Source organism: Psittacula echo, assembly GCF_963264785.1.
Source record: "Psittacula echo genome assembly, chromosome: 22".
Taxonomy (NCBI): Eukaryota; Metazoa; Chordata; class Aves; order Psittaciformes; family Psittacidae; genus Psittacula; species Psittacula echo.
In genome coordinates, this window is record NC_137758.1 from 2904514 (window position 1) to 2931057 (window position 26544).

Genomic DNA, 26544 nt, shown 5'->3' on the forward strand with positions numbered 1-26544 from the left:
CTTTCTCTTTTCAATCCTATCAATATCATCAGTACCACTCCGGCTAAGCCTGCAGTGCACACTCCTGTGTCTGTGTGCCTGGAAGCAGATTTTGCTCTACGATTCAACCCCAAAACTCAGTGATGCGTTTTCCTTCGGGGTGGAGTTATCGGAAGAGTTATCTCGGTATCAATGTCACGTTGTTGATGTTCTATGTTTCATGTTATTTCCAACTTCACCGAATAATTGAGCACCTGTTTCGAGTATTGCAGCAGCCTCCGAGTATTCTGAACTTTACTTTGCTGTGAATAAAATGAGAATGCAAATACCACAATGGGTCTAATAGCTAACTCAAATGGCATTTCTATGCCAGTAAATCGCAGAGACTTGGAAGGTTTCCAGACGTGCTCACCCCAGCCGGTGTTGAAAGAACACGTTTTAAATATCTGGGTGTTGGTCTTTGACAAATGTTTATGGAGCAAAGCGACTATGGAGTAACACGCTGGGTATGTAGGTGTGCCAGTGTCATGCAGAATAGCCCTCCTTCTTAAAACACTGAAGCTTCTCCATGTGAGGAGCATCTGGAGGATCCTTACTATGGAAGCGAAGCCATGAGCCTGTTTGAGTGGCTTTGGGGTCATGGTTTAGTGTTGGATGAAGTTGAACTTGAAACAAACCAAAGAAGCCTTTCTGATAACGGTGCAACCCAATTGTTTTCCCCTTCCCGATATTATTTTCCCAAAATGCGAAGTTATAACTGCAAATGAGTTCTCAAAAGCAGTTTTAAATGTAAAGGTTTGTTGGGAAACATCAACCTTCAACGTTGACTTTGCCCTGGAATGGGGAGTGGCTGTATGAGCGATTTTCCCCCTCAAGAACTCTCCTAAATTACAGTCTATCCCCAACATGAGAGTGTTTTCTTAGGGCAAAATGTGAAATCCACTGGTGGCACTTGCTTTGAATTTCACATTTACTGTTTCACCCAGACATGCAATTCCTATGTAGGCGTAAGATGGTGTTGTATAGCGTGGAGCGCCTTGTTTCTAGATGTGTATTTGTTCATATATAATATTAGAAGCTCTATGAAATAGCCATCACTCATTCCCCTGCTGGGAATGCACAGTGGACTTAAGCTGTAAGTAAATCAGGTAGGACATGCTCGCAGTTGTAAAACTGGTTAGCATGCATGTTTTAAGCAGTGGAACTCTTCCATTCTTTAAACACTTTGGGCTCTCCCTGCTCCTTTTGAATGCATTAAGCAAAAGCCTCAGATTTCGGCAACAACCACGTGTTTATGCTGGGGCCATTGGGAACTGTTTGGGGTACAAAGAAACCACTGTCAGAGCCGTTGGCAGCCGGAGCACTTACAAATGAAGTTAAATCCATAAAGTAGAGCAAGGACCTCTCAGCTGCAGGGATGGGAAGAGCCCCTTCTTTCTCTGTCAGGTAACTGGGTCAGGGCAGCACATAGATGTGCTCTGATTCCTACTGCTGCTCCTCCTCAGCTCTGTTTCACTATGCAAATTCAGCAATAGAAGAGGAAGAAACTAAGGGGAGTAGTGATGGAGCCCAGCAACCAACCTTATAGCCTAGTTTGAAGCCTGACAATGGGATTATTCTTGCTTCAACCCTCTCTGATGCAGTTTGGTCATTCGAGTCTTGATGCAACTTAAATTACCCCCTGCAGCTGCTTCTTCCTCGAAAGTACCTGCTAATGTAGTATAACTGAGAGCTTTACTTGTAAAGTGTTGAACAAAGTCTCTTATTTATGAGTGCCATTGAACACCAACTTTCTTGCATTAAATATGTCTGGACATATTGTTTTATTATGTGTGGTCTGACTTCTTTTAGTATTGCTTAAGTGGGCCGTCTGCTCTAAGATTGTCATCTTTTGCATGGAAGATTAAAAGGACAGGGAAACGCAGCTCAAACCGGCCTCAGCACCAGTCTGAATTCCAGCTTATATAGGGCTGGGTCCAATTTCTCCTCACCTGATATAAACCCCATGGCAATTTGAAGTGTTTTCAAGAAGGGAAGGAGTGAACGGGCACCAAGCCCTGACTGCCCCATCACTGCAGAAACACCCCTAGCATCCAGCTGGTTAGGCAGGCAGTTCAGCCTGTGCTGCTTCTATAAATAGTCCTTGGGTTGGGGCTTTTCATTAGGAGTGGAACTCACATAGTTATTTGCAAGTCCTAACTAGAATGTTGTACTTCCAATTGAAAACGTGGTGTGAGCAATGGGAGCAGCAACATTAAAGGCAGGCTTGTCTTCAGTGGCTTGTCCTTCAGAATTACAGCTATTCGCATGCTCTTTCACCCAGCTCTGGCTACAGGACCAGGTTCTTCATGAGGGAAGCGTGCAATGTTTGAAGCTTTTCCTCCAGCCACAGTGTATTTACACAAGTGTCCCCCAGCCTGAACAGTGTGCAGTGCAGGCACAGGGCGAGAATACCACGAACCCCAGAGAATTTGCTCTATTCCGTAGCTACCAAGTCAACAGGTATTGATGTGGGACCGCTGGTGTCTGTGCCTACACGTGGGTGCGACTGTTCAATACAGCCTTGCTAGCAACAGCGCAGCTAGAAGCCAAGCTAACGCAATACGAGTGACTCCTAGATACAGTCATTCTTCTGTGCTTATGATGGCAAGAAACCCCAAATGTAAGTGGTAAAGCCCAAGAAATAGATATTCCTTAAGGAAACGTGCAGTTTGGGGGGTGAGGCTGCTGTGCCGCTCAAGCTGGCAGCTGCTGCCCTCCTGTGGCAGAACATAAAGCTTCACCCAAAGATATGACAGGCTGAAGCCTCCCTGTTGTGCTGCTAGAAGTCTTTAAGCCATTGTAAAAACAGGAATATATCAACAATGCCCTGTTGTCCATATAGGCTGCACTGTCCATTATGTGTTTTGCTCACTGGGTGGTGATGGGAGGAACTTAATGTGGTTTAATACTTGACAGTTTAACTTCTTTTTAGCTACGCTCAATGGAAAACTTACTCCAAGCTTTGGAAAGAGAAGCTTCCTGCAAACAAACAGGGCTTCGAGCCTGCCTTGCCCTACGGCTGAAGAATCATAGTACCCTGGCATTAAACAGTGATACGGTGTGCGTTTAGTTAAGAACAGTTTTAATCTCAGGAATTGAAATCACAACTTTTAACTGTGTGCATGATCTCGGCTGGTTCTTCACTACTATAGAGGTGGCCTGGAGAAGCTCATACCCAGTTACAAATGAAAACTATGATTGAGTTAAAAACCATCTTCCGCTTTTTTCCCCCCAGACAACGTTTCCACAAGCAGCACAAGACCTGTTTCAGTTCTCAGCACACCATCCACAACAGGTAATGGTTTTGGTTGTACTTTTGTGAGGAAACTTGTCAGTTTTTAGCAAAGCTTTTTTACCTTTCCCATCCACTGTTCTAGCTCAGAAGTTTTGCTGTCAGCACCTGTATGATGTGGGAATTAAAGCAGCAAATGTGGTTAGAAAGAGAAAGTATGGAGCCTGGGAAAGCTTAGTCTGCCCCAAAGTTAAGCCTGTGCTTATGCAGGGTTAAGCCTAGTGGAAATGGTGTGTTAGTGTTGCCATCGTGCTAAAGAAACAGGAGCAACATTCATTCCAATGGGATTTCTTGTTTCATTAGTCAGCACCTGCTTTATTCTGTCTAGGAATTACTTGGCCAGACCAAGCCATATCTCGAGCAGTGGCAACGCATGCAGAGCAATGATCTGGTTTTCAGTTAAATACGTTCCAGGGCAACAGTTGAGTTTGTTTGAAAAGCATGTGTCATACCACAAAAAACACCTCTAAGGATTCTGTGCAGTCTGCTTCGGTGATTATGGGAATGCTTGATCCCCTCAGTCACCAGCACAAGGAGTCACAAGTGTGTAAGGAGTTACCATTTATCTCTAAGCAAAGCCTGTTACAGGAGCAAGCAAATGAAAACTGAAGTCATTAATCCAGTTTTTCCCTTAAATTAACTTCTGTTCACAGGTCTTATCTCTGAGTAAGTTGTCTTCAGCACAGAGGAGATGAAACATGGTGTCAAACAGCGTTAGCAACTAACTTCTCTTGGCTTTCAGCATTCTACAGTAAAGGTCCTTTGAGCTGCTAAGCCAATGCTGGTCACAGGTCCCAGTCGTTCAGGCTGTCATGCACTGTCACAAAGGTGTGTAACTACAGGGCTACAGCTGGGATCCTGATCATATACAACTCCTCACACCAAGCACTGGGATTCCAATACCTGCATTTAAGCAGTGCTCACCACAGCATCCACACTAGCAGATACCGATGACCAACCTCTAAAACACATGCTGCGTTAAGGACAAGTGTCTTTCAATGCCAACACATCTTCCCCTTTAATTGGAAGACTTGATTTAGATAGCAAAGAACTTTGCTCAAGGGTGAGGCTCTTGCCCTTGTTGGTTTTAATCTTCCCACCCCAATATTTCTACAAACTCCACGGATGGTTTGGAGGACTGAGGCAGGAATTGAGAGTCTTCGTTTCTAGTTATACCCAATTCCCCATCTTCCCAAGTCTCCTCTGTGCCTGAAGTCAATTTTTCTCTGGATAAAATACTGAAGTCTTATCACAGGTGAAGCGAGCTCCCGAGGAGAGGGGAAAGCTTGGCTTGTAACTAACTTATGCCTAACTCAGAATTACTACAGGAACCTTCTTAGTCACAAGCTTCAAGGCAGACAACAGCCCAACAACAACTGCAGTTCACACTCCCTTGACTTCAGCAGAATCGAAGTAGTGCCAGGAAGGAATCTGGACCATGAGTTTATAAAACTATTCTTTTACACAGTTGACTCCAGAAGCTTCAGCAGTTGGTATGGGGACAGTGTGATGTAAAACCTGATGATCCCATCCAACTGTAGTGAGCAAGGCATTGTCTGAAGGAGACCATGATAAGCCTTTCACAAAGTCTTGATGAGAACGGCTTCTGAACCTGGAAAACATGAACACTCCATCAGCCAAGCATTGTCACTAAAAGGGTTAGGGGCTTGTGCAATGCTTAACTGCTAGTTTGGTGCGATGATGCTCCCCTGTTTAAGGAACATCTTCATCTTCCACCTAGCATATGGATAAATAATTAACTTAAGGAGAAGTTAACAAGACAAATAGCCACAGTAATGAATACATTCTGTCTAGTACTTACACCTCTGAGAGGTCTGAATCAAGAACAGCTACTGAACAGTCTTCACTGATTGAAGCCAGTAAGGGTGAACTAGGGGAGAGAGATGAAAACACTGTTAGAACAAGCAAATACAGGAAAGCTTCTTAGGGACAGACTTGTGAAGAGCACACTTGTTATGGTGCTAAATCTTACAGAATGTTTTCATCATCATATGGCAAGTTGTCAGCAAACTAAGCAAGAGTATTAATGTCGGAAAGCAAGTAATCCTTCAAGCAATGGTGACTGTAATTAGAAAGATGCCCACAGGGAGTGGGTCAGTAATTCTGACTGCTGCAGGAGTGTTCTCATGTATGTTGACACGTCTGTTTTCAAAAGGCAAGAACGCTGCCTGGCTTACTTTGTTCTTCTCTATTGATTTCTCAAGGGAAAGACAAAACCTGGTGGTTTTAAAATAAGTTTTAAACCAAATAAGGGTCCCAAGTGTATGTAGTCACACATTCTATGCCAGTATATCAGACTGTACCTATGTGTAGAAAACGCAAACCCCGTGATATTTCGGGCATGCACAGTGGAGCTGAGGGCAGAATCAGGGTTCTTTGTGTCTACTAGTGCAACTGTTCCACTTTCATCACCTTCAGGAGAGGAAAAGAGAACAAAGATATTAGCAAAATTGTCATGCGAAAAGAAAGACCTTGATTTGTCTGCTGCAAGTCAAGTAATGAGATCACCTCTTACCCAGAGCAAAGATGTCACTTTTGTGTGGATGCCACATGACTGAGGTAGGGAGGTGATTACAGGCACTGCAAACTGCGAGTAAATAAATTGGGAGGTGTGTGAAAAGAGGCAGCACAAAGATACTCCTACACTACCTCATTTAGCACTGCTACTGCACTGAAACAAATACTTTAAAGCTTGCTGCACTTGCGTGGTGCTAGATCTGTTTAGGTTTTAATAGGCTTTTCCAGGCAAATGCCACATTGCTAGGTTTAAAGTTAGACACAGTGAAGTCAGGCATGAAATGACTTATTTCCTCTAACAAAAACTCATACACAAAGCAGTGACCGCAGGCAGAAACGTACCAATTCGAGTAGCTGGTTTGGGGCATCTGGTGTCCCAGAGTAAAGTTCTGTTGTCCTATAAATCCAAAGGGAATGAGAAAGATTTTACAATCTCTTTGTGGCAGGGGGCAGACATAGACTCACTGCAGAACTGCTACTGAGCCACGTTCCAAACCACACCACCACTTCCAAAAGGATGCTGCCATTAACTTCCAAGTTAGCTCCTCCAGTGATCCCCAGGAGCTCCCACATTTTAATACAAACCTGTAGAAATCAGCCTGGTGAGCTGATTGTCAGCTCATTGACTAGAACATTGAAATAACACAGGTATGCAGCTTGGAACGCAATAGGTTACACTCAGGAAGTGCATTTAACTGCAACTAAAGTTAAATCTTACTTTTATCAGGTAGATTTAGAGAGTGAGCTTTACCTCCGCACAGGACAGGAACATGGTGTCCTTACCAGGACAGGAAGCCACACATGTCACCGCATCGGAGTGAGCTACCAAAATCACAAAGAATAAAGAGCCTCAAGGATTGTACCTGGCTTTCCCACATACTCCCAAGGACCTCTGAAAGCACAGCACCACGATAACGAACAGCTTATGCCTAAACACAGGGTAACTTCTGCTCAGCAATAGCCAAGTGCTTCCCACCAAACTGATGAACTGCCAAATCCAACCGGAGCTGCTGCAAAGTCCCTGTAAGCTGCATAAGCTTGAGGAAACCCCCTCAGATGAGGTCAGGTACAAAGTGGGGAGTGGATCAGACAAAGCTCAGTCTCCGCTGTCAGGAGACAGCACAATACCACCTCTCCAGAGATCAGCATCTGGAATGGGCTGTTCAACCCAAATACAGGTTAGGAGATCACACACCAGCATAAGCAAGATTTCGGTACAGAAGAAACACTCTAAAACACACTTAGAGATGCAAAGCAAACTAAGCCTTACAGCATTCATCCAATGGGGAAAACGAACAAGAGACAAAGAAATAAATCTGTGCCAGAGACTTCGCAGACTGGCAAACATTAGATCACAAGCCCCACGTGAGACAGCCAGGAAGCAGCTCAGCCTGCAGCAACCAGCATGATGGTGGCACTCACCTCTGTAGGAGTGCAGCACCGTCTGCTGCGGGAGGTCCCAGACCTTCACGCTGTGGACAAGAGCAAGCGCTCAGCACCCAGCGCCGGCCCTCGGTGCAGGGCAGGCGGGCTGGGGACACTCACCAGAAGTCCCTGCCACCGCTGACAACCTGGGTGCTGCCGGCCAGGACGGCCACAGTCATTACGATGTCATCGTGCTCGTATTTACAGAACTTGTTGACGATGAGGGTTTCCTTCTCATCCAGCTCCCAGAGCTCCACGGCGCCTATGGGGAGGTACCCACCTCAGCGGGAAGGGAAACACCTTAGCATGGCGGGGGGGTACCACCGGGATGCCGGTTTCTTACCGGAGTCGGAGGCCACCAGGATGCCCCTGTCAGCCACCCAGCACAGGTCGGCGACACCCGCTTCGGTCTGGACGCCGGCGGTGCAGAAACCCTCGCTGGGGGCACGGCGCGGGTCGGCGAACACCCAGAGGGAACCGGCCCAGCAGCGCCCGTTCAGCCCCGAGGCGCCCAGCAACAGGGCCCCGTCTGGGAGAGAGGCAAAGCAAGTGGGAAAGGACGAGGGGAAGGACCCGCTCAGCGCCCACCGCCGCTCCTCGGGGGACCGAGCGGTTCCCGCCGCCCCGACCCCGCTGCCCATCCCCGGGCCGCGGCCCCGCTACCTGCGCGGTAGTGCGCGCCCTCCAGGTGCCGCTCCATGCAGGCGGGCGCGTTGGGCGGGATGTTCCACTCGGGGCCGGCCGCAGCCGCATCCTCCCCATCCTCCTCCTCACCCGCCGGGGGCTGCTCGGGCGGCGGCTCCTCCATGGCGGGACCGCGATCAGGACCGGAGCCGAGCGGCGCCCCCACGTGCTCCCGCGCCGCGCGCGCCGCCGCCGCCTCCTCCTCTCGCGAGAGAGCTCGTTCCCGCGCTCCGTCTCGCGAGGCTTTTGCCGCCGCCATCTTGTCGCTGAGGCGGCCGGCGGTCACCGGGAGGGGACGAACCGGGTTGAGTCGTTGTCTGCCCGGTGCCGGTCGCTATGCTGTCCCGCCTCGTTCTCCGCGCCGGTGAGCCGGGCGGGAGCGCTCTCCCCCTGGGGTGAGGGCGGCGGGATGGGCTGGGCTGGGGGCAAGCATCCTGCATGAGCTTTCTCCTGACCCGCTTCTCTGCCCTTCTTCCTCCCTCAGCCCCGGCCGCGCTGAGGAGCCTGCCGCCTCCCGTCACCGTGGGGTGAGTACCGGGGGCTGGGCGGCAAGGGGGCCGCGCTGAGGGCTTTGACCTCCAAGTGAGGCCTAACGGTGCTTCTGGTGCGCTGGGCGGCCCGGCTTCACTGCTGGCCCCTTCCGGCGTTGGCAGCCTGGGGAGGACGTGGAGCGCCTCGGAAACCGCCGCTCGTTGGGTTTAAATAACGTTAGTTTGGGGTTTTGACTTCATTTTTCTAATTACTGTCGGAGGCTTAATAACTTGTTACAGTGGGAAGGATCCTCTGGAGGTTATGTAGTCCCACCCACTTCCTCAAAGGAGGCGTGTCTGGTGGATGCCTCGCTGTTTAATGGCAGATGTGTTTGACCCGCACCTAGGGGTAGTGGTTTTCATGGAATCATAGAATTGACTTAGAAAAGACCGTAATATCATTCAGTTCCAACCCCGTGCCACGGGCAGGGACACCTTCCACTAGAGCAGCTTGCTCTTCTAAGCCCCATCCAACCTGGCCTTGAACACTGCCAGGGATGGGGCAGCCACAGCTTCTCTGGGCACCCTGTGCCAGCGCCTCAGCACCCTCATGAGGAAGATCTACTTCTTTATACCCAACCTAAATCTCCCATTTAAACTTAAACCCATCACCCCTTGTCTTATCACTCCAGTCTCTATGAAGAGCCCCTCTCCAGCATCCTCGTAGCCCCGTTCAGACACTGGAAGCTGCTCTGAGGTCTCCACACAGCTTCTCTTCTCCAAGCTGAACAGCCCCAATATTCTCAGCCTGTCTTCAAACAGGAGGTGCTCCAGCTCCCTGATCATCCCTGTGGACCTTCTCTGGACTTGTTTCAACAGTTCCATGCCCTTACGTTCCATGCCTTACTCTGGAGCTGTACACAGTACTGCAGGTGGCGTCCCATGAGAGCAGAGTAGAGGGGTAGAAAAACCACCTTTGAGCTTTTGTTTTGTTTGTTTTATAAAGTAAGACGCTTAATAGAAACCTTTTAATTACTTACAGTGTGTTGCATGCCACAAGACCACTGCATACAAGCGAACAGCACTTGGCTCCTTTGCCACCTCTGCCTGAGAAAGGAGGAGAAGTGCGCCACGGTTTGATCCCTGAGGAGCTTTTCCAGTTCCTGTATCCTAAAACAGGAGTTACAGGTGAATGTGTACTTTATTACAAATGATGTGTTTAGTCATGCTGATTTAGTTCTGTTCACCACTACTGCCTGCTGAAAAGGTAAAAACATAAGCAGAAGGAGGTTGGGAGGAGTTAGCCAGTACAGCACTTCCTGGCTCTGATGCTCCTTTAGCTTTAAGTAAGAGCTAAAGGAATGTCATAAGCTTGATCTTGCAGGAAGATTGCTTTGCCTGCTGATCCTCAGAACCTTTATATGGAGTTTTTTGCCTGTTTCTGAATGAGCAGAAGTCATTCTGCAAGTTGCTTCCACCTCTGGTGGGTGTCCTTGTACCACTGCTGGTGGTATTGTGTTTCTGCTTTTCCTGATGGTAAAAGAGAGTACTTTGCAATCTTCTAGTAAGTAGCTACCTCTGCAATGAGCCTCTTTATGCTTTGTACAAATGATGCTGCTTTATTTTTTCCTCAGGGCCTTACATGCTTGGAACTGGACTCATACTGTACTTTCTTTCGAAGGAAATCTATGTAGTGAACCATGAGACAGTTGCAGCTGCCTGCATATTAGCAGTCATCATTTATGGTATAAAGAAATTTGGGCCTGATGTAGCAGCTTTTGCTGACAAACTTAATGAGGTAACAAATCAAACCATAATCTAACTGTAGTAGTTACTAAGTATTCTAGGTTATCTGCTTGAAGATTTGAAAGAGTACTGTGTCCAGGCTGTTGTAAATATCTGAGTAACGTTGCTTAAATAAGGTATGGTTTAGATCTTATGTTGGTGATGTTACTTCAGAAATGAAACACCTCATACCAGCAGGAATGACTTGATTGTGAACTCTGGTTTGGCCAACTTGCCATCCTTTAACCTCAGCCCAGGCACAATCCAGTTTATTCAGATGTTTCTCAAATCTCAATGAATTACAGATCAGTTGTTTTCTTGCAGCTTACTTTCTTCCTGAGAAAGTAAATGCTTCATTCCTGAGGCATGGGTTTTGTTTCTTCTTTTCAGGAGAAACTTGCTAAAGCTCAAGCTGTGAAAAATGAATCTATTGAAGGTCTCGAGGCTGCCATTGAACAGGAGAAGAAGGAGCAGTGGCGCGTTGAAGGCCGCAGTTACCTCTTTGACGCGAAGCGGGTACGCAGCTCCAGCCCTACTGCTCACTTCCTCTGCAGTCTCTGCTGCATAACCGGGGTGCCTCTTAATTCACTACCAAGTAATGAACCTTTTGCCCTTGGTGTGTTGCAGACAGGGCCCATTCCACTGCCATATCCAGCAACTTTTGCTATAGAATGCATTCTGCTGTTTTATGTTCTTGCCAGATGTTAACCCTTTGATTTCATCATCTTTGTCTAGAATAATATCGCAATGTTGCTGGAAGCTAATTATCGAGAGAGGTTACTGACAGTGTACAACGAAGTAAAGAAAAGGCTGGACTATCAAGTGGCTATGCAGAATTTAAAGCGTCAGAAAGAACAAGATCACATGATTCAGTGGGTGGAGAAAAGTGTTGTTCAGAGCATCACACCTCAGCAGGTACTTGCTTGGTTTTAATCTGCTTTTGTGTTTTAGTCTGTACAAATAATTGCTGTCCAGCGCTTTTGGCTTAAGCCAGAAGATGATAGGTCATCTTTGGGTGACTTCCAAACAAGGCTGGAACACGCTTCTGTTGCTGAGTGAGAGCTACCAAGCCCAGTTACTCGATACTAGGTGCTTGTGTTGCTGATGGTTTAAGCTGGTGTGGTAGTAGTGCAGCATAGAGCTAGGCTTGTGATAAGATGTATAGCTAATGGGGAACTTGCTTGTCAGATTCTCTGTATAAGACTGGTAGCTTAAGATCTGCAGATGGGCTCTAGATGAGCTTTCTTCTAAGGAATGAAGCAGAGAACAAAAGACAGAAAACATGTTCCTAGCACTGCCTGCAGATGTTTTAATGCAGGTCACTGATTGGATTTGAATCTGACTTCAGGAGTTACAACTGCATATCCCTGCTGATCTGTAACCCATTTTGTGGTTCTAAAAAGGAGTATTCAAAGTGCATTAGAAAGAATGTTTTACTTGTTTAAATGTCTTTCATGAAGTCTGTCTCCTGAAAGCTGTTTTCCTTTCCTTTGCAGCAGAAGGAGAGTATTGCAAAATGCATTTTGGACCTGAAGGCATTATCGAAGACTGCCCAGGCAACAGCGTAACCACATCGAATTCCACTGACATGTCTCTTACTGTTGAAAACTGTACAATTCTAAAGTATCATTAAACAAACAAACAAAATCCTCTGCTGTCTTTTACTAGCAGTAGCAACAGTAGCAACTTTTTGAAGTAGCTGGATTGGTCACATAAATCACTACAGTTAGTTCATCATGGGCAATTATTCAGTCAGTGTGTGCAGTTTGGTTTGGTTCCCTTTTTGTTCATGAACACTTCCAGAGATCAGACACAGAACTTCACAGTGAAAAATTCAGGTTCTAATACAGTGATCAGTTTTTGTTGTAGAATTCGGTGTGATAATGACCTGTAGATACCTACTGAAATTGTAAACATGTTCTAAAATCAGATGAGCACCCATGCTCCCGTTCACCTGAGCTGATACTTGGTGGTACTCTACAAATGTCCTTTTAAAAATGAACCCCAAACCACTTTCGTAACAGGGCTTCATATAGTGACAAAAGTGTCTTTCTGTTCTGTAGAAGAGAGGATGTAGCTGGCAGGAAATGTGTCAAAAGCAACGGGAAAACTTTGCTTCAACTGAAATCCCCAGTACAAGAGTGAAAATGGTGAAATGGATAAGTTTATTCTAGAGGGTGGGTTTTTTTCCTGGGTATTCATAGGAAACACAGGAAGTAGTTTAATGTGTATTATACAGCCTAAGCCTTTCATTTTTTTTTAATAGGAAATATTTTCCCTGAAGGATTTTGTTACATCTCAAAACATCCCAGATGAGGAGAGCACTTACTTGTGTGCAATGTCAGCCCCTCTGTGCTGGGAGGTGATTTATGTAGTAAATAATCTTTAAGCAGTCTAGGGTGTGCTAACAATACAACGTACATGGATTGGTACTGCAGTGGGGAAATGCTTATTTTTAGTGGAGCTGGTAAAATACGAGGTTTTTTTACACTTTTCAGTGCAACATTTCAGCAAAAAAAGCATTCTTGAGAGGTAAGAACTGAACTTAAAATGAAGCTGACTTTTTTTTGATGGACACTTCCTCAGAATGCAGATGGTTTTCAGTTTCCTGAGGTTTTTAAAATGCAGATAAAAAAGGTGAAGTTGCTCGATTTCCGCATTTGTGTAACCCCAGCTGTGAATGGCACTTGGGCTTTCCCTAGTTGGACAGATTCTTCTCACAAAGCAAGTGGTTTATCTGCAGTGGCAACACCTCGTGACTCTTCAACCTGCAAGTGGGCAGCCACTCCATGGTGCAAGGTAAGATGGAGTTGTGTCGCATCTTGGCCTTTTTTTTACTGGGAAACACCATGCTTTTGGACTTGGGGTAGGAAATTGAGGGGTCGTAATGGTTTGACTCTTAGGCAGTGAGGGCAGCAAGGGGCATTCAGTAGAAAAAGGTGATAGCAACAGAGAATAGGATGTCTGCTTTCATGCTGTTGTCAGTGATACTCGCACTTTTACAGTGTACTTTGCAAGGCTTGTAGTGACTGGTACTAGAGGAGGAACGTTGTAGTAGACTCGTACTTCCCTGTCTTTACATTTCGACCCCCAAGTTTAAGAAGAAAGTCACTGCTCATTCCTTGTTGGAGAAAGTCTGTCTGGTTTTCTGAATGCTGCTCATTCTGAAAGTTCACTCGCTTCTAACTGGTGCAGAAATAATAATGTGGGTGCTCTAGTTATTAAATATACTCCAATCTTTGAAAGAAGGCAGCCTGTTCACTGGAGTGTAATGAACGTGTGCTTGGGAGCAAGGTGTTGGGAAGGAGTATTCACACCGAGGTTGCTAGGTTTGTGCCAGTTGAAGATGTCTGATAAATTGATTAAAAACTATTAAAGTGTGAGTTAGAAAAGGGTGACAGGTTTGTTTTGCTCTAGTATATGTATATAAATATAACTTTTCTCCCTTCCTTTTAGCTTCCCTTACAGTTCATTAGTGTTTGGAGAGAATGGGAGCGAGATCCTCAAAAGTAAATGCAGGTATTTCCTTTGAGGACTTTTCTTACATGCAGTATCCTTGCCTAAGATGATACCGTCCTGACTCAAAAGAGCTGCTGGGGGGTGGCTTAGCAGGAGGCGTATGTGTTTGTGGAAGAATTGCATTGATGCCAAAGGCCTCTGTGAGACAGTAGGAGTATAAATAACTCATTTTTTCTGTCTGCTGTTTCCACTTTCAGCCCTCTGATAGATAAATGTTACAGAAATGATGAGTACTCTGCAGTTCTTGTTGCTTGTAGTGTCACTGGAGAAATTAACACACTTTAAAACCAGGTTTTCCTTATTGTTCTTTTCACTTCCAGTTACACCAGAACCTATTTCCACCACTGTTACTGTACGTACCACTGTATACACCTCTGCAGCTGACTTCAAAGGTTCGGAAGTCAAATGCAGGCTTGATAAGTAAATGTTCCACCTTTTATTTCCTGTCTTGAAACAGAGAGACTGCAGACTCCCTCTGTAAAGGAGGAGTTTTTTGCAATGTGTCTCATGTCTTGGGGTTTTAAATGGTTGCACAGAATTTGCAGTTTGTGCAGTAGATATTTAATTCATAGTGATGCTTAATGCAGATATGAATCTTTTAATCTCACGGGGCTGGGATAAATGATATATTACATTCCAGTTTGATGAACTGGGAATTCTGACACTGTTTTCTGTGTATCAACAGCCATGAAACACTCTACATATCACTAGCCTTTATCTCTGGTGTCCTGGTGACTGTTCTGGTTTTTGCAGTCATTCACCTCTTCAGAAAAAGTAAGTGGCACAGCAGAGGAAATAACAGCAGCATGGTGATCCAGACCTGGTGGCAGAGGAGCACTTAATATCTGGTGCTGCACATCTCAACGCAGATGGTGTGAAGTTTCTGCACTCTTTGGGCTGCATCTTGCAGCATCAGGGTTTCAAAGTAACTTCTGGGAAAGTTACTTTGAAAGAGGCTCAAATTATGTCTCCCTTGAATAATTAATGTAGTAGTGAACTGGTCATTCCTGGAGGTAACCTCCAGTGAATCATCCCAAGGACTCTTTACATGGAAGAATTAACTTCTGCACTGATGAGTTGTGGATTTTTGGTGGTGGTAGGTTTTGGGGGGTATGGGTTTTTAGGTTGGGTTTTATGGTCCTAACACTGGCCACACAGAGTGTATTCTCACCACATCCATCAGTCACTTTTATCCCACTTTCAGCAGGCAGGCAGGGGCTGAGGCTGCCAAACTTCACTTTGCAGTGAGAGTCTGTGATGGGTTTCATAAGCTATGTCTAAGCCACGCACTCTGGAGCTGCTCTGTCACCCCACTCTTAAGCCTGTCTTGCACTCTGTCTGCAACCAGTGCAAACAGCTGAGGCTGGTGTCCTTCTTCTCCTCCGTAGAGTATAAGAGATCCCACCAAACCTTACAAGATCAAGTTCCCCTCCCAGCAGTGACTCAGGAATCTGCTAAGAACGTCCAGGTAAAGGTCACAACTATTTCTAATGCTATATGTAAGGACTTCAGATTCTTGATATATTAATTGGGGGAAGAGAAAAGGTGTTTGCTTTTGCAAGACTCGACTGTTAGTTGACAGTTCTTTTGACTGAAGAAAAGTGTTTTCTGTTGTGCATCCTATTCAGCCTGTTTATAGTAGTCCAGGGAGTTGCTTGAGGAGGTGCCTGGACAGTAAGAGGAAAGATACTCCTCTGTTATCACAGGGCTCAAATGCCATTCTCCCTACATATTTCAAGTATGTGGGGCTTAACTAAATCACTACTTGGGCACATCATAGAATCATAGAATAGTTTGAGTTGGAAAGGACTTTGAGGTCATCCAGTTCCAACCCGCCTGCCATGGGCAGATATGCCTCACAGTAGACTATGTCGCTTGAGGCCATGTCCAACCAACCAGGTCAGGGGGAAATCTTTTCAAAGGCAAGTATTTCTGCAGTTTTCCTCCATGATAATGATTTTTTTGGGAGCCCCTAATGCAAAGCTGACCTAGGATGCTGAGCTAGATTAACTGGTCTGATCCAGCATTTTCCCATATGTAGGGACAGACTGACTGCTAGTGGTGTGTTGCATTGAGGACAAATTAAAAGCAGGAAATCCATGCTGAAATGCTTGCACACTCTCTAATGTCTGTGGCTTCTTTCACATCCTCAGAGTGAGGTTGCCTACGCCTCTCTGGTCTTCCAGCAGAGTCAGACGCCAGCAGCTGTGTGATGATGGAGCTTCTAGTGAAACGAAGACACCTGCACTTTCTGAACATCAGATGCTGCCAGAACATTATATCAAGGCCTGTAGTGCTCTGAGAAATACCAACACTGCTGTATGTCTAACATCAGCTCATTTTATAGTTAGCAGGGGAAACTAATGTCTCCTATTCCAAACTTCTTTGTGGTTGTGGACAAATTGCTTTTTATACCCTACTTCCCAATCTCTAGAAATCTCACTGCACTTGTAAAGTTCCCATTTATGTCTTTGCTATTGCTTTGAATGACCAAAAAGGTTTGAAAATGGAAATGTTACTCTGTGTCTATTCATGTCTGTGCCCTTGTGTTTCCCTTTTCTGTCCTGGACTACGTTTTCCTTGGCTTTTAATTGCCAAGTGAATTATTTTCTGTTTCCTGAAGTTATGATAATGAAATGTTTGTATTCAAATATCTGCTTCCCAGTTGGGTCATGTAAAAAGAAATGCACAATCACAGTGTGACAGTCCATTTCTGGAAATGTTAATTCATGTGTTATTACCCAGTCTTCTAAATATACTGTAGAAAGTTAAAATTCCCCTTTCATAAACTGGGGAACAAGTTGACACTAGTGACTCAGTCTTAGCAGGGGCACAGAGAAGATTCTCTGCATGTTCCTGTGCCTGCAGGTGGGAGGTTTGTTGTCTAAGTACAATGATCTCCATCAGTTGTTCAACACTTCTGCAAGGCTGAATCAGAGCAAAGCTTCCTGCTGCCTCAGCCCTGTGAGCTTCAGAAGCCGCCTTGTTTCTGGTCCCCAGAGTGTCAGATTCTTGCAGGTAGTCCTCTTTTCTGGAAGTGCTATTGTAACCCCTCTCAAAGGGAATTTTTTGGCCGGGACAAGTGCTTTGGGTCCTACCACCTCCAGTGAAGCAGCAAGTCCAACATATGGGAAGCTTCAAATGAGTGAGGCCACCTGATGGCAGCACGAAGCCGCGATGGGCAGATGGATTTCCCTCATCACCCCTTTGGTGTCTTTCCAACAAACAGCTAGAGCAGCTGCTCCACCTCTGCCCTGCCAGCCTTTGGGGCTGCAGAAGCTGGTGGAAGTGCAGGGGCCCATTGAAATGCAGGTTCACAAGCACCATCACATTCTGAATTCTGGCTTGAGAGGCATGCTGACCATTCTACAGGACCAGGAGGAGGACTCTGAGCAACTGAGAAGTAAGATGGTCTGAAAATTTACCAGGCTTGCACTAATGTGTCTTCACCACACCAAGAGGAATGCTGCTTTCCTGTGTTAGATACTGTTAGATCTTGTTAGAAGTGCAAGAAAAGGTGACTTCCTATTGAGACCAGTTAGCAAGTTGGGGTTTTCATGTAGATGTTTTCTCACCGTGAATCGTACTGACACTTATCACAACCATCTCATGTACTTTGTGACATTGCACCAACCACAATGCGGCAATTTTGTGTGCCTACCTAGAACCCTTGGAGATGGAGGGTGACAGAGACCTGTTTGTTGTGTGGCTGCTAATGAGTCCCACATTCACTCCAGAGCATCTTTCTGCTATCTCTTTCCCATGCCAAGAGCCTTGTCACAGCTTTTACCAGTAGCCATCAGCCAACTCTCTTTTATGGATGGGTGCAGGAATTCGGGACATTGGCATCTGCTAATCAGAATAGAGGAGGGTTTGTGTGTCCTTTGTTTTGCTATTCAGGCTCAGATTTAGTCTAAATTGACAGAGAAGACAAAGGGTGTAAGAATAGGCAATGAGGACGTGCCTGGGTTGTGGGTTGCTGCATTACCGACAACAAAGAACATATTTATCCTATTTTTCAGAGGACCAAACTAATTCTTGTACAACAAAAATCAAAACAACACTGGTAAAACTTCTGTCCAGTATCTCTTCTGTATTTTGAAACTAGTTAATACAAAGACATATATAGACACATCTTTATGTTCATCTTTAGTCATCAGATCTGTAACAGCCTGTTACAAAGAGTAACTGTTCTTCAGGTTTACAGAGGAGTCTTGCAGCAAATCACATTTAAATCAAGTGTTAGCAAACCAGGATTGATTGTAGGAGACATGAGGATATGCTGTGCAGGAAGAATCCCCAAAATAGATGGGGTTCAGTAACCAGTTCTGACAATGTACATGTGATGGGTTTGGAACAGTTGATTCTATCCCTGGTCAGGCAGATGGGGGAGGAAGGAAGAACTTAAAGATATTATTAGTTTCTTTTCTGACAGTCATCTCCTTCTGGTATGTCCCCAGCACTAAGAAACAGCTCGGTGTGTTCAGCACTTTGGCTCTTGCCTGGTGCTCTGTGTCTGAGTTAGCTTTGCAGGAGTCTGGGGTGAGCACTGTCTTGCTTTGGAAGCCGTGAAAGTGTCCCACTGTTAGGATGACCTGAAAAGCAGAGGTCCCCAGAATCAGTGCAGCATCTGGCCTTCCTGAGATGCTCAGCAGTGTGACTCACAGCAGCAGGGTTTTACCAGCTGGTGATGGATCCAAGCTGGGGCACTCGGAGCAGAACACCTGCCTTGTTACCAGTGCTTTGTGTCATGGGTCTAGCAAATCATGGTCTAGTCAAAACATAAAACCTGGAGGGTTCTGTTAAATGAAGATGCTTGCCTGGAAGCTCAGCAACCACCAAGCAGAATTCTCTGGAGTACACAATACAGAAGATCATAAATGGTTGCTTTGGGCTTAATGTCAAATGTGCATCAGATTGGGTAAGAAGAGCTTGCCCTTATCATAAAGCAGTTTGTGCAAGAGCGGGGGTAGACAAAACACAACTCCCATTTCCCATCAGTTCCTTCACAAAGTGGTTGTCAATAGTCTGGTGTATACTGGCAGGTCAACATTTCTTGATTTATGACTGCTGTTCTGGTGTTTGCTCTGTGCGTTTTTGCACAGAACTGGCTCTGGGTTTTTTGCACAGGATATAGGTCCTTAAAATTAAAAGGTATGTGTTCTTGAACTTCTTTATCTTGCAAGCATAGACAATGGGGTTCATGGCAGAATTGGCATGGGATAACAGGATTCCCAAGTACATCAAAACCTCGGGGATCTGAGACTTGGGGCAGAAGTAGGAAACACAGTTTATAATGCAGAGAGGCAACCAGGATATTGCAAACAGGAAGAGAACAAGTGCTAGAGATTTGGCTGTCTTGAACTCCCGTCCATAAAACCCTCCTGTCCCTCTCGCGTTGGTTGTACCTTGACTCAGCTTCATCCGGATGATGTAGAAGATTTCAATGTACAGAGCACACATGATGAGCAGAGGGACAAGGGTCCATGCGAAGAAGATAAGATACACCATGTAATCCATCCTCATCACAGAGATAAACTGACACCTGAGAAACTCTGAGGTTCTTGCTGCTGCCTTGTGCCACCCAAACATGGGGACTAATCCTACGAGCAGGGACAGAAACCAGCACAAACCCAGTGCCCACCAAACTCTTCTCTCTGTAGTGATTATTTTATATCTGTGGAGGAAGAAAACCCAGGTTTGCATTAAACAGAAGTAGTTAAAATGGTTAAGGATGGTTTCAAGAACTTGCATGTTCAAATATTACAGGTTCATGGTCACAAAATGGAGCATTAATCCAAATCTTACTCTGAGACAAGCTTAACTCATCATTTGTACCAGTTGCTTTGCAGAAGCTTGAGCAGAACTAGGCTCAACTTCTCCTCTTTATAATTGGATGATTTCAGCTATTTCTGGTTTCATTCTGATCCTAGTGCCCCTTTTGCCTCGATGTTGCCATTATTAGCAGTTCTGTCTTATTTCTCAGCTTCCTTGGGTGTCCATTACTCTTTACATTTGGTTTATGCCATTTGTAGGACCAAACTGTTCTTTCATCTTTCAGTTTTATAGGTCCTTTCCCCATCGCTGCTACTTTCATCCTTGATGTTATGCTTTGCATTTTTAGCTCACGTGCTTTTCCATTCAAACATGCAAAGTGAATGGCTTCTTGAATCAGCTCTTAAGTCTGTTACTTCTTTTGTATTTTCAGCAAACAGTGAAAAGGATTTTATTTAGAAGACTCAGAAACCCAGTGAAATCTCCAGTGCTCTCAGCATTAACAAAAGAGCTGAAGAATTCAACTGCTCAACCACAGGCTCATCCTGTGTGGCCAAATTCAGACCAGCGTTAACAGCGAGTTCTCAGCCCTGTACAAGCATCCCCAGGGTCAGTCTGTGCTGTATTATTAATTGCAGGGAGTGGTTCCTGCTGTAGAAAGTTCATCTCAGGTTGGGCTTTTAGGAACACGTCTTTTCTTCGTGCCCAAGCACGCATTTCTAGGGCAAATATTTGGCATTTTGGGGTAAATATTTGGCATTTAGGGTAAATAGTTTTTAGAAAAGTGACAAGTTAAGGAGGAGAGGGGCGGTGGCGGCCCTGGGGCAGAGGCTGGGGGTTGGAAAGCTGGCAGGAGCATCAGTGGTGCTCCAGCCCTGTGGCCCATGGTGGTCCAGCACTCACCTGGTTGGTAGCTTCACCCGCAGGTACCTATCAATGGCAATGGCCAGGAGGGAGATGATGGACGCGTTACTGAAAGCCACCATCAGGCAGCACATGACCAGGCAGGTGTAGAAGTGGGCGCTGATGCCCAGGCTCACCACGATGGCCAGGGGCATGACGAGGATCCCCATCGCGATATCAGCCAGCGCCAGGGAAACGATGAAGTGCAGAGTCGTGTTCTGAGACGTCGAGTTCATCCTCACCACCCAGATGACCAGGATGTTTCCCAAAGTGGCCAAGACAGCAACCAAGCACTCTGTACCGATGTAAATCCCACGCAGGCTGTTCAGCTCCTGGCTGGTGTGCAGCTCCTGGCTGGTGTTGAGCATGGTGAGTTGTCAGAGATGTTCCCACCTAGCTTGAGCTACAGGATCATAGATTGGTTTGGGTTGGAAGGGGCCTTAGAGATTAGCTTGTTCCATCTAGGGACGCCTTCCACTAGAGTAGGTTGCTCCAAGCCCCGTCCAACCTGGTCTTGAATGCTGCCAGAGATGGGGCAACAATGACTGTGTGTAGGATTCGTCCTTGGTTTCTGATGCTCAGTTGTTCCAGTGACTCACCAGTGTGCAAACCCCTTCCAGTATTTCACATCCTTGGTACTTGGGCAGCAAATCAGCCGTTGCCTTTCTTCACAGCTGCAAATACCTTAGCATCCAGAGAATGTTCCCGTCTCTGGACTCATCTGAAGCTCAGAGCATCCTTCCAGCAGCCTCGTACCAGTCCAGTACTTTGGAAAGTTAAAACCCCCCCAGACAATAAAGGAAGAGCTTCCACAAACCTGCTTGCCAGCTGCCTATAACCAAATACTTTGCTTCCTCTTCCGAGCTGCAGTTTTAGAAATGGGAGAACTGTAACCAGAATTGTCTGTGTGAAGCTGGCACTTATCAATGTAGATAATCGCCCTGTGGCCAGTGTAGGAAATGAGGCAACTCAGGGGACGTTAGGAGGGTGGTTTGTTATATTCCAATACTTGATATAATTCAGGGTTTACCATTTCAGTGAAGGCCTTCAGGTGGCTGAAAAATACTTTTTACTTGGAGCTTTCTCAATCTGACAAGAACACTCGCAATGTAGGTGACTTTTTCAGCCCTCATTTCTGCCTGAAACCAGCATGACAACCCACCGAGTCATGTTCAGAGCGGCACACTTTGTTGTGACCTGTTTATGGAAGATGGAGAAACTGAGGAAAGGTGTGGGAAGTAGCAGGGAGAGGCTGTGGAAGCTGTGATCTGCTTGCTGCGGGTGAGCAAATGCTCATTGATGTGGATCTGCAGTGAAAGAGCTGCTCCCATTTCAGATGAAACTGAGAAGAGATGCAAACATGAGCTCAGGTCAGCCTGCGAGTCGCAGGAGAGTCTGGCTCTTGGGCAAATAGAAACACACACGCTCCAAGAAGGAGCAAATAATGAGTAAAGGATTAGGTGGATGGTGCTGTATCAGTGTAATGAAGCCTTAAGCAAATGTGGATGGTATTTGGTTTCCTGGACACTGAGTTCTCCACCTCTTCTACTCAGTTTTCTGGCAAAACTGAGGATGGGGAAGTGATATCATCCTGAGGAGGAGATGGAGCCAGAAATACATGAAACTTCTTTATTCTCTGCTGTCAAAAGAGTTGGACAAATTCTGCTTTCCTAGAATCAATGCAAGTGCTCCTTGCTCCCAGCCTGGAGGGTGTTTGGTACATGGTGAGCTCTCCATAGACAGCCCCAGTCTGTGCTGGTTTTCTAATCAGAGCTGATGCAGGATACCTGTGGGTGCAGGAGACAAATCCCAGGTCATGGCTGGGATGTAGGCAAGGCTTTTGTGAGCTGAAGGAGCTGCTCCTCGGGGAAGTGCCTGCACAAGGGTGGGCAGCCTCCACCTGCAGCTACAGGCATCCATGGGAAATGAGCTGGGTAAGATGCTCCCCACTTCCTGCCCTTGCTGTGCAGCTCCTCTCAGGGCTTTTGGTTTCCTTTCTCTGTCTTCTACTCCTGTGGCTGCTGCAAGATGCCTCTTGTAGAGACCACTACGTAGGGGCTTTGATAGGGCCTCTGCTGCCCTGTGCCTTCTGCACGCACAGCTCCTGGGCACCACGACTGTGTGGGACCTTAGGGGAGCAGCTTGTGCAACAGTCAAAATGTTCCTCCTTCCATTTGCCCTTTGCTCACCCAAAACCCAGCTGAATGCCTTCAAATTTGCCTTCCCCACCTCTTCCTTGTGGCAAGGGAACAGACTGGGTCATCCCAGGTCCTTTGGCCCTGTTTTCTTTGATGCTACACCTTCACTGCACACTGTATAGATGGAGCAGGCTTCAAAGAAGCTCGGAGACAGAGCAATCTAGCCACAATAGAGCTGTGCATTGGCTAATTCACCCTGCGAGGCTGCACAGGGAGGAGATTGTACTTTTCAGGGCTAAAAGTTAGCAGAATTACCACAAGCCCCTGTGGTTTGTTCAAGGTGCCACTAGATAACGTTGACTTCTACAGAAGCACACATAAACCTCAAGGAGACAGAAAAGATGTTACAGGGTTTTTTACAGGTCTGATAGCTGGATGCTCATGGACAAATTTGCTCGTCTTTGGAGAGTTGTGTGCAAAGTTCTGAATGAGGAACTTCATTCAGAGCCCATCAGGGAGGAGCTGGCTTCTGACCTGGCTGCTGGGGCCGAAAATGAGAGTTCAGCACAAATGCATTGCTTCACTTTGGATGTGAACAGTCCAAAATGGCAGTAGGCAGCCTGGATGTGATCTATATCACCATGGAGTCTGTCATTGGGATAGCTGCGGTTGTGGGCAATGCCTTGGTGATCTGGGCAGTGAAGCTGAACCCAGCCCTGCAGAAGACCACCTTTTTTTACATCGTTTCCCTGGCCCTCAGTGACATTGCCATGGGGATCCTTGTCATGCCGCTGGCTGTCATAGTGAGCCTTGGAGTTGTCACCCATTTCTACTCCTGCCTCTTCATGTGCTGCCTCATGATGATCTTCTCTCATGCCTCCATCCTGTCTCTCCTGGCCGTTGCAGTTGACAGGTACCTGCGAGTGAAGCTGCCGACCAGGTGAGTCTGGGCCAAGGGCCCATCTCATCCCCATTTCTCTTCTCCCTTATGTTTTCCTTTTCCCTGCACCATAGGGATTCCCTGGGCATCATTGGTTCTCTGAGGGAAACTCACACGAAGGCAGAGGCTCCCAAATGTGGGCAATGGAGCCCCATCAGTGCCTGAGAATCTTCAGCTTCTGAGAGTCGGGGAAGGGATGCTCATACATGGAGGTGTGCTTGAAGTCTGAAGAGGGTGGTCTTTAGGTTTTCCCCTCGAGGCAGCCTGATGCAGGTCAAAATGAACCAATCTTCCTGAGGAAAGGGTTTGACCCCTTTCTGTGGGTTCTCTTTAAAAGGGGTTGGTGACTGTTGGGAGGTTCCCCTGTAGTTCCAAAGCACACTTTAAATGTCAGCAGCTGCCAAGGACCAACTGCACAGAACTGTCCTTAACTGGGATGAGGCCAAACAGAAACAAGTGCTTAAAAGCCCAGGTTCCTGCAGATGTAGTTCCTCTTTCTGATGAACCCCATCTAACATGGCTGATGCTTCCTGCCCACCCAGGTACAGGGCAGCCGTCACCAAGAAAAGGATCTCTGTGACCCTGGCACTCTGCTGGCTTGTGTCTGTGCTGGTGGGGCTGGTCCCCATGCTGGGATGGAACCGGCACACGGGCAGCTCCAGCCACATCGAGTGTCACTATCTGGCTGTGATGAGGATGGATTATGTGGTGTATTTCAGCTTCTTCGCCTGGATCCTCCTTCCCTTGCTCATCATGTGTGCGCTCTACGCCGAGATATTCTATATCATGTGGGTAAAACTAAGCCCCAGCTCAGCAAGTGGGGAAACAGTTTGTGGGAAGGAATATGAAATGGCCAAGTATCTGGCCCTCATCCTCTTCTTGTTTGCAGCGTCTTGGCTGCCTCTGGGCATCCTGAACTGTGTTTCCTACTTCTGCCCCTCCTGCAGCACCCCGCAGGCTCTGATGTACCTGAGCATCCTGCTGTCCCACTCCAACTCAGCCATGAACCCCATCGTCTATGCCTTCAAAATCCAGAAGTTCAAGGAAACGTACACTTTCATTCTGAGGAATTACATCCTGCCCCAGAAGGCAGAGTTGGCTCTTTCTAGTGTGCAGCAAACAGAGCAGGGAGCGAGCAGCGTCTGAGCTCTCCAGGCTGGGTCAACTGCTGGGAGCAACCAGAGAGAGGTGGACATGGCACAGACACCGAGATGCTCCTCAGATCCTGCATTCTGGAGCAATGGTTGTGCATGTGTTTGTGTTCAGCTAATCAAGCTCCGGGCAGTGCGACACCAGGTCCAGGTTCCCAGCAAACTCCACAGATAAAGAAGCTCCTTTGTGTTCCCAAGGCAAAAGATGGGAGAGGTTTGGAGTGGAGGTAAAGGGGGAAGTGTGGGATGTGGGGGGAGATTGGCACTGCTCATGCTTATGGGGGTTTTGCTTAGTTAATAAAGCGCGTCTCTGTGCACTGCTGCTGGTGGTGGTGAGGTCGCTTTCCCATGGGAACACTATCTCTGTTTAAAAGCTGCCCACAAAGCTGCTGGTCCTACCAGGGCACAGGCTGTTGGGTCTCTTTGTCCGTCCTGTTTAGCAGTTGTGGAGAGGGCAGATTTAGATCAGGTCTTAGGAAGAAGTTCTTCACTGGGAGGATGCTGAGGCCCTTTGGGTCCTCATCCCCACCAATGCAGCCAAGGGCGATGCCATCAGACCCAGCCGAGCTGCTCCTGCCCTGCCTGGGGCCGAATTGGGGTGTTTCCGTCCAGCACCCCCTGTTCCCACCGTGTTCCTGCAGGGAAGGCACAAGGTGCACTTGTTTTCCCCACTTGCTTCCTCCGCCAGGCAGCATCTGTTTCCTGTCCTAAATATGACAGAACCGGGTTGCGGGGCTGCTGTGACTCCTCTCTCACCAGAGCCTGTGCTGTGCCGTTGACTGCCCTGCACCAGGGACACCCCGGGGTGCTGCGTCCTCCTCCTGTGGGCTCCCAGCCCTTCTCCCATTGCCACCTTCAGCCCCAGTGTCAGGAAACACTGGGCTGGGGGGGTTATGGCTTGCAAAGCAATTGAACACTCCCTGCACATAGGAGCCAGATGGGATCAGGGAGCGTTTTGGAGTGGAAATCAACTCTGCCCTCCCCTTCCCACTATTTATCCACAGGCATCCAACCCCAAATCCTGATCGAAGGGCTCCCTCCTTTACTTCTCTACCCCACTGCTCTCCCCTAAGCATGCCCAGTGCTCCTGCTGGGAGGCTTAGGGAAACACATGGCTGAGCTCTGCCCATCGGTGCTAACAATCCTCCACTTAGTGCTGCTGCTGGCTATGCTCTGTGCATGTATATGCACAGAAATACATGCTGCTGTAACACAGAATCCTCCTGCTAGTTGTGCTGGAGTATCTGGATGCTTTTGCTGCCACACACAGTAATTTGTTTTCTTAACAGCAGTTGTGATTTGAAGCCTTGTTCAGGCTGATGGAGCTGGCAGCAGGAGGGGCCGTGAGTAAGAAGGATGAGGCTCAGCTGCGTGCGTGTCCAGGATTCATTTTACCATTCCTCCATGGTATCAGGTGGGTATCAGCAAAGGCAGAGTCCCTTGGAAAGCCCAGAAGGCTTTGGTTTAGATCAAGATTCAAAGGTGTGTGTTTAGATCATGCTTTTCAGCTGATGCGGCAGTGCTGTGTGGAGAAGGCTGCTCAAGGAGGAGCTCCCATGCGGCAGAGCCCAGGGATGTCGCACTTTGATGGGGTTAAACAGCGTTTCGGATCCTGGTCCCCAAGCACTTGATGGATTTGCCATTTAAAGGCTATAGTCAGCTTGTTTCTTGGATGGCTCCAGCGAAAGGCTTCCAGCCATTCCCCAAGGATCCTCCTACATCCTGGTGAGATAAGGATCAGGAAGGGAATGGTCTATCTGCAATCTCAGCTGCAGCTTTGAGCACCATCCCCTTTTCACACTGGGGGCGGAGAGGAGGAGAAAGGGTTTTCCCGAAAAGAAGTATTTAAGTGACACAGGGATACAGGGAAGAAAACCACACAACAAAGATCTTATGTGAGGCA

At 47.0% G+C, this 26544-nt stretch overlaps 3 protein-coding genes and 1 pseudogene across 6 annotated transcripts; 2 read left to right on the forward strand and 2 right to left on the reverse strand.

The window, feature by feature from the left end:
* Positions 1-4354: 4354 nt before the first annotated feature.
* Positions 4355-8084, reverse strand: WDR77 (WD repeat domain 77; the record flags this gene model as incomplete). Its single annotated transcript, XM_080632760.1, has 10 exons — positions 4355-4925; positions 5136-5204; positions 5638-5746; positions 5850-5921; positions 6194-6248; positions 6603-6673; positions 7274-7323; positions 7397-7538; positions 7620-7805; positions 7940-8084. The coding sequence occupies 10 exons, from the start codon at positions 8082-8084 to the stop codon at positions 4766-4768; spliced, it is 1059 nt and encodes a 352-aa protein (XP_080488886.1). The 3' UTR covers positions 4355-4765.
* A 44-nt stretch (positions 8085-8128) lies between these two features.
* ATP5PB (ATP synthase peripheral stalk-membrane subunit b) lies at positions 8129-12072 on the forward strand. Of its 3 annotated transcripts, XM_080632873.1 has the most exons (7): positions 8132-8324; positions 8445-8487; positions 9473-9618; positions 10065-10228; positions 10606-10731; positions 10951-11130; positions 11712-12072. In XM_080632873.1, exons 1-7 carry the CDS (start codon positions 8297-8299, stop codon positions 11781-11783), a joined length of 759 nt encoding a protein of 252 aa, XP_080488999.1. In that variant the 5' UTR covers positions 8132-8296; the 3' UTR covers positions 11784-12072. The 3 variants fall into 3 exon arrangements, with proteins under 3 accessions (XP_080488998.1, XP_080488997.1, XP_080488999.1); XM_080632872.1 differs by having other exon boundaries at positions 8129-8487; positions 11715-12072; XM_080632871.1 differs by having other exon boundaries at positions 8131-8487.
* Positions 12073-18795: 6723 nt separating this feature from the next.
* ADORA3 (adenosine A3 receptor) lies at positions 18796-20780 on the reverse strand (the record flags this gene model as incomplete). Its single annotated transcript, XM_080632913.1, has 2 exons — positions 18796-19411; positions 20413-20780. The coding sequence occupies 2 exons, from the start codon at positions 20778-20780 to the stop codon at positions 18796-18798; spliced, it is 984 nt and encodes a 327-aa protein (XP_080489039.1).
* Positions 20781-23155: 2375 nt separating this feature from the next.
* Positions 23156-24636, forward strand: LOC308229102 (adenosine receptor A3 pseudogene; annotated as a pseudogene). Its single transcript has 2 exons — positions 23156-23490; positions 24033-24636. The product of its transcript is annotated as an adenosine receptor A3 pseudogene (transcript).
* Positions 24637-26544: the final 1908 nt, after the last annotated feature.